This window comes from Trichogramma pretiosum, unplaced genomic scaffold (genome assembly GCF_000599845.2).
Source record: "Trichogramma pretiosum strain Unisexual culture from Peru unplaced genomic scaffold, Tpre_2.0 scaffold2, whole genome shotgun sequence".
NCBI classification, from domain to species: Eukaryota; Metazoa; Arthropoda; class Insecta; order Hymenoptera; family Trichogrammatidae; genus Trichogramma; species Trichogramma pretiosum.
The window spans coordinates 4,500,862-4,508,388 of NW_019641687.1; the positions used below are offsets into that span (position 1 = coordinate 4,500,862).

General features: G+C 42.5%; 1 protein-coding gene across 1 annotated transcript; it reads left to right on the top strand.

Moving 5' to 3' along the window:
• Nucleotides 1–3,091: 3,091 nt before the first annotated feature.
• LOC106658865 lies at nt 3,092–4,811 on the top strand. Its single transcript, XM_014381007.1, has 7 exons — nt 3,092–3,200; nt 3,293–3,618; nt 3,697–3,861; nt 3,937–4,084; nt 4,161–4,272; nt 4,339–4,578; nt 4,646–4,811. Exons 2-7 carry the CDS (start codon nt 3,357–3,359, stop codon nt 4,751–4,753), a joined length of 1,035 nt encoding a protein of 344 aa, XP_014236493.1. The 5' UTR covers nt 3,092–3,200; nt 3,293–3,356; the 3' UTR covers nt 4,754–4,811.
• Nucleotides 4,812–7,527: the final 2,716 nt, after the last annotated feature.

Genomic DNA, 7,527 nt, shown 5'->3' on the forward strand with positions numbered 1-7,527 from the left:
TGCTGCCGTTTCAAATTTATATTGCGGTAATCGTGCGACGCGAGCGATCTGCAGCACACTGCACGGCCAAGTGAGAATCGGACCATTTTTCCATGGGAATGCAGCTGCTTGGTGCGCTGCAGCAGCAGCAGCAGCAGCTCCTGGCTCCTGTGTGTGCGCACTCGACTGCACGTGGACAGATATTATGTACAAGATAATCCTTTTTATTTTTCCCTTCCTCCTTCTCTCCGTCTGTCTCTCTCTTTCTCTTCTCTCAGCTTCTCCTTTGGCTTTTTTGCTGGATTTTCACCTCGAAGCCGGAGCAGGACTACGTGACCTGAAAATAATGATAAATATTTTTGAGAAATCATAAAGAATTTATCGTTCCGAGATAATATCTCAGCGCCGTGGCGCTTATATGGAGAAAGACACACAGAGCCAGAAAGATACTTATAATTAGCTTTTAATTATTAACCGAAAATATACGCGCCCAAGTACGCCCAGAGTCTTACTTCATTTTTTGTCAATTCGGCGCAACGATCATAACGGTGAGCAGCAGCAGTGCAGCGAGCAGCGCTTGTTTTTTTTAAATACGATCCTCCTCCCACGTTGCGTATGCGCGCGCGGGCACACATGTACGTACAAAAGCTCTTAAGGCGATAAAGAACGTTAATACGGGCTTTCTAGGGGCGTGGATGATCTCGAAAATCGAAATAAAAATAAAACCGAAGAAGGTTTTCCGCAGTCGAGATCGATGCAAATTACAAATCACGTCGATTCGCGATGCTGAATTTCATTATTCGTAAATGCAAAATAGGATTGCGGCGTGTGTATATATATGTACGCGGGCATGTAGAATTAAGCGGTGTGCGGGAAAAGGGACACACGGCTCGGCTCGCGAGCATTGAAAAATGTGTGTGTACTTTCTTTAATGATAGCTCTCGTTGCGCGATGAAAATATTAATTCACCCAGTGGGTCAGGGTATATATGTGGATGAAAAAGGATGATTGTTATTGCTCGGGCGCGCGTGTATATGTGTGTGTACGAGTATCGTACACGCGTAGCGTATATGTATACAAACTCGCGCGCGCAAACAGCGGGACAGCGAGAGGACACACGATGTTTCTCTTTCATCGATGCGGACTTCGGTTATTATTAAACGTAATTATTATCGATCGCTGCCGCTGCTGCTGCTGCTGCTGCTGCTCGACGTTATAATATAATTTGATTCATCGACCGTGACGACCGAAAGTCTTTCTCTCTCGGCGATGATCGAGCTGCTGCGCTCGCGTTACGCATAGTAACAGTAGTAGCACGAGGCACTCGAGGACTCGTTATTTTTTTTATTGGATTATATGAAAAAATTTATGCATGGGGAAATCCGAAATGTTTTCATTCGACTGAACTCTCGTCTAATGTTTTCAAAGAAATATCATTCAAAATCGCTACATATTGTGGCTATGCATGTATACACCGCTACCACACAGATCGACCTGCCATTGCGTTTAATGACGTCTAATAATATATACATCGGTGCGCTTAGCATGCCATTCTTCTGAATCCTGGTACAATGCCCTTAAAACTCGCGCGCGGGGCTATACTGCTTAGATGCTCGCCTCGCGCGCGGGCGTGTTCTACTTATTCGTGTTTACCGAATAACGTGTATACGCTTTAGGAGGAGTATTATTGAAAGCGGCGCAATCATGGGAAAGAAGCGTCGAGATTCAATATTCTCAGGATCATCGATTTTTTTCTCGACGATTCTTCATAATACATCGGACAGGTAAGTAATTTTATTGAGTTTGGTCGCGCTGCTTTATTTTTCGCAAATCGTATCGGAGCAATCACGAAATAGTGACAAAACGGAGAATCACGCCGGCAAAAAGCGCCACGTACAAGACATATTTTCTCGTTTAACGTTAAACCAGGCAATCCGTTACCTACACGCTGCACGAGGCGGTCCAACATATATACACATCCTTACAAAGCAACTACGGCGAAGAGACGAGCCGTACTATATAGCAGCTTGAAGCAGGAAAGGGTGATGGCAGGCAAACATAGCCGAGCAGTGCTCGTGCACATGTGGCTTGGACACGCGCCGCACGACGTATGGCCGTCGACCATTTCTCTCTATGTGCTATGTGCTGCATGTGGGTATTTGTGTCTACCGCAACGTATTATGGCGAGATGATAGCGTCTTTATCTGCGTCTTTCTTGGCTCGAGTTAGGTATTTGCACTTATCACGCTGGAACACTCATTTCTCGAATCACGTCTCTCTCTCTCTGTACTACGTGCGTTTGTGTATACATATGCTATGCGCGCGCCCGCGAGAGAGCTGTAAGTAGGAAGCGAGCCATACGCCGTGCCGTTTTCCTAATCGTCCGCCGCTTGTAACTTGTGATATTGCAAGTACACGTGCGAGGCGAAAAGCTCCGTAGCTTGGTAAAAAAAAGGACAGAATTGGGTACTATCGTACGTGTGTAAACGAGGAATGATACACGTTCGTTAGTTTAAACATCGGAGACGGCTGATTCTGACGCTTGTTTCCACGAGACTTTTTCGCGCTTCTCGCCGCGCGATAAAGTCGTAAGACGGATTGATTTTCCGAATGAACAACGCGACGAGAATATTTGCCGGATCGTGTCCGAGTCATCCATGTAATAACTTGCGGCGTTTTCATGATTATGCCGTATCGGCTATTAAGACTTTTTTTTCAACCGATTGATGATTGCTCCGATTAGATGAATGGTCAAGAATCGAGGAATTTATTTGAAATTAACGTCGATTGTTCCGATTTCAATTTTTCACCTCGTCATTGCTTCCAGCGAGCACATTTCATCCGTTGAGCAAATCGATTGTAAATATTATGAGGAGCGTCGAAGGAAACGGTTACAGTATTTTAAATAATCGATGGAAAACCTAAAATGTGTTTCATTAATACAGTTATAGCATATTTAACATTGACAAGATCATAAAAAAAAATTAGCAAATTTAATCAAAAAGTGAACGTACTTTAAAAATACTGGGTACTTCATGTTTCATCGTTACAGAGAAAATAAAGCAAAAAGAAAATATTTCAAATTTTGAATGATGTAAACAATGGTCGGCACTTCGCAATCCCTACTACTAACGTATTTGATCATGTCTTGGGCCTGCTGTGTTATAACCGCCTATCACTCTTCCCAGTTGTGCTTCTAGCCAACTATCGTCAATATCTAGGTAATTTAGAAGATATTTAATTAACTTACTTAAAAATTTTCCATTAATTTAATTTCATAACTAATTGTTTTTTTTTTTTTTTTTTTTATTAGTCTCCCTTATTAGTCCCCCTTACCAAAGTTTTTCCATAGCCTTTTTATCTAAATTTCGACAACTATGAAGGCTACTTTCAAATCTTACCTAGACCTTTATGGACTCTACGCAGAGACTTCTGAATTTGACGAAGACGCCGCCGCACCCATCGCAGGGACTTCCAAATCCCAAGGAGGCGCTTCTAAACCTGTCGCAGGGACTTCTGCATCTAAAGAAGGTGCTCGCGGGCCCGTGGCAGGACCTTCTGGATCCAATGGGGCTTCTCCAGTGGCGACTGAGTGTGAGGAATCCTTCTTTGAAGAACCTTCTTTTTCATTCTCTGCAGGTAAGGCGTATATTTTCTATAATCAATCGACTATTTTTGCAACTGGTTTTTAAAATTATTGACATTTTGTAATAACAGCCAGTGGAGAAGGACTTTCTCCATGGAGACGATTTGCTACCACATGGAAGTCAAGGTTTGGATTGGACTCACCTGACTTGGAGAATAATCTAACCGGTGTCATAACTCTAAAAAATTACGAACAACGTGTTCGTAAATTTACGATTACGAATGACATTTACATAAGTAATATATTTATTAATCAAGTGATTAATTTCATTTGACAAAAAAATTTCAACGTCTGTATTTTTATGATTTTAGTAACGCCTTGTTTGAAATACCGGGAATCGAAAGAACCTAGAATCATAGGTTCAAGTAATCTATTTCCGGGAGAGTCATTTGTGTTCTGTGACATGGACCTCTATTGGTGTCAAGATAACTACAATCGTGGTCATTTTGCAGGAAAAACGTGAGTAATTCAATTAAATTTATTGAAATAGAAAAATGTTATTACAAAATTTTTAATTTCCAAATTGTTATCAAAGTTATGACGTTGAGGTACATCTGATTCACTACAATAGAAAATACAATAGCGTCGAACAAGCCGTGATTCACCCCGACGGGATATTGGTCTTTGCCATACCATTTGTTAACGCTGTAAGTTTACTTACTTTTCAATTTTCATTAGAAAAAAGTGTATAAATTTCATTGATTTGTTTGCAGAATAAGGGAAGCTCGAATAAAGGCATCAAAAAAATGACTAAGTATTTCCTAAAAGTCGCTTTGGCTTCGTCGAACAACTCGTATAAAACTTGGTTTAGTCTAATGAATTTGGCCATGTTCGTTAGCAATCCAGTGGAAGCTGTCTACCACTACAAGGCACCATTGGTTATAGGCGGCGAGATACTAAAGAGCGCAAGCTGGATTGTTTTGCCAGAACCAAAAAACATCTCGGAACGTCATGTATGTATTAAAACATTTCATTTAAAAAATAAAAATAGCATTTTACCGAATACTTTTTTTCGTGCAGATTTCGACCTTACGGAAGGTCTGGCAATTGAACTACCAAGAGAATATGCAGAACTATCTGAAATTACATTACCACCGTGTAACCGAAAATGATTTGCGCTCCATCTGAGTAGATTCTGGGATACAGTCATGTAACTGAAATAAAAGTCATTGCATTAAAAATGTAATCGAGGAATTACACGAGTGAATGTCAACCTTACACCTTCGTCGAGGCGTGTTGCATGCATGCATGCATATTTGTAAAGCAAGTGCCGATCTCTTCGGGGGCAATAATTCATTTGGCAATTGCGCGCCCCTCGCTGCCGGAACGAAAAAGGCCGCTGCGCTTATAAGTACGTACACGAGCTCCGCGATTCACGACAGGTCGAAAAAAAGTCCGGGGCTCGCGAGAAGGCATGGGCTTCTACTACTACTACTACTACTACTACTACCACTACTACCACTGCTATACGCGATCTATCTCTCCCGCGATTCAGTCGCGTCTGAATTATATAAAGCCATCCGCGTGCTAATCTTTCTCCCGCGTGAGAGAGAAGTGTGCACTTGAGCATATAGCGCATAGTGCACCAGGCCCCGCGCAATGGAGATATCAAAGCCCGAGAAAACGGCTATGGCGCGCAGACTGATTTATGATTTCAGATGAGCGAGGACTGATCTGACAAATCGAAGGCACTTAATTATGAAAATTTTCCCTTATAACACGGTGCTGGTAAGTGTGTGTGTGTGTGTGTCGGTGTTGGTGTTTGCGACTCTGTGCTCTCTCGCGCGTCAAAATACATAGGTGCTGCAGGTATATAATATGCTGGTATAAAAGACGTGACTAGCGACGGTGACACGACGTGGTGCAGCGTGTGTGTGTGTGTAAGTATTAAATACACACTCTCTTACGGCGCGTCGTGTGATTTTATACGGCCGCGCCGCGAGAGAGAGAGAGAGAGAGAGAGACGTGCATGCACGATTCGAGAGCCTATATATACATGTGCTGATGTGAGCCTATATATATTATAGCTCCAACGAGCCAGAGAAGGAGATAAATAGATTGGTTAGATGTACGGCCGATAAGGAAGATAGATTAGAAGCTATGATTTATCTCTTTGCAACACTTGTGGCTTACCTGTGTCTCGCGCATACGGCACTGCATTATATATATTTGCCGTATATATATGTGCTCGAGACGCGAGGCGCATTATTTTTGCACGTGTTTACCAGCGAGTCGAACACGCAGCTCGCACGGCTAATTACCGCGAAGAAGATCTCGTCTTTTTCGCCGATAAGCCTCGGCCAAAGGACGAAGACAAAAATCCAATACGCGATATTCCTGTACACGCCGACGTGTACCTGCCAATGAGGCTCCGGGCGCTGCCGCTGCGAGGGAAGAAGCTGCGCGTCGTCGTCGTCGTCGTCGTCGTCGTCGTCGTGTGCATATACATAGGTATGTATTTAAGCGCGAATGCCACACACCTAGTGCACCGCGCGACAAGCCAGTGAAGCAGCGAGGATGCATATAATGAGTTGTTCTGCGATCGGCTACGCGAGATACCGTGAACACCTAGACGAGGTTCGATTGTTGTTGCCACTGCTTTATATGGTCGAAGCGCCTCGAGTGTCAAATGCTTCCTGTGAATCTAGCATTTTATTTTATGAATACGTGCTCGCGTGTTCGCATGTTAGACATTGTTGTTTGTCATTCTTCTGTTGTGATCGAGAGTCGGTCGACTTTACGCAACGAGTAAGCTACTCGAAATCGGCTTTTAGCTTATTCGTGAGCTAGGCTGACTAATATTGACTAATTTATAGTAATTTAATTATATTTATTTTGAAAAATCATACGTGTATTTAAAATTGTGGCTCGGGTTTCGTTTGATATCTCAAAATGTTCACTGTTATTTTTCAACGAACGATCGACAAAAGAACAAGCTTTTAATAGAAAATCGTTGGGCAAAATATCGTGATGAGATAATATTTGCGACGCCGAATAATTATAAACTGAGCGTCGTCGTCGTCAGGTGAGGCCTTATTCTTTACGTTATAAGTCCGCGACACGACCTTAACGGTTCTCTCATACACGCCAAGTCGATATAACCTCCCCCTTCCGATCCTTACGAGGCATATACATGTGTGTGTGTGTATAAGAAGATAGCTACTCCACGATAACTTGCTTGCACTATGGACTACCTGGAGATTATATTTCAAAGTAGATTTTAATTGGCCTTCGCCTGTATATAGCTGCCCATGCGGCTCGTGCTCGTGGATTAAATAGCTTGGAAAATTTTTCGACCGAGGGGGAGAATGGACGACGCATCTTTTCGTGTTGGATGTTTAACGAGCATCGACTTTTTCAGCCACTACTAATTTAAGAAGAAAAATACGATCACGGTTAAAATTTTGAACGATTATTGAAAGTATCATGTTGTTTTGTTTCGATTTATTTTGTAACGTGTAGGGGAGAGGCTTACTGACGCATTCGGACCAGTGCACAATTAAATCCTCTCATTATGGTATGTAAAAAATGACTAATGTCAAATTAAGATTCCTGATGATTAATTGTAATAGGGGGACTCATCGCTGGCATTATCTTTCGATTACGTAACTCTACATGTATTATCGCAACTTATTTTTCTGCCCCAAAATGTTCAAACAGTTGCTTTGTTTAAAAATCAAAGCTCTATAGTAAAAGGACAAATTCACGCCACTCACTCAATTCAAAGGTGCGTATTCAAATAATATATCCAGAAACGCGCTTGAGGTAAGTAAACTTGGTTCTCACAGCCTTCATCATTATACCGGTGTTCGATGCTCCATGCGTAAATCGACCAAAAAATGATAATCGCCCTTCTCCCCCTCGCCTCGCTCGCGCGCGCGCGCCCGAGAGAGATTTTCCCA

Bases quoted from the DNA above. Each gene is read 5' to 3' on its own strand.
- LOC106658865 (XM_014381007.1), top strand. From the start codon at position 3,357: ATGAAGGCTACTTTCAAATCTTACCTAGACCTTTATGGACTCTACGCA. The intron at 4,085-4,160 runs GTGAGTAATTCA...TTGTTATCAAAG, and splicing joins GGTCATTTTGCAGGAAAAAC to TTATGACGTTGAGGTACATC. The intron at 4,273-4,338 runs GTAAGTTTACTT...ATTTGTTTGCAG, and splicing joins CCATACCATTTGTTAACGCT to AATAAGGGAAGCTCGAATAA.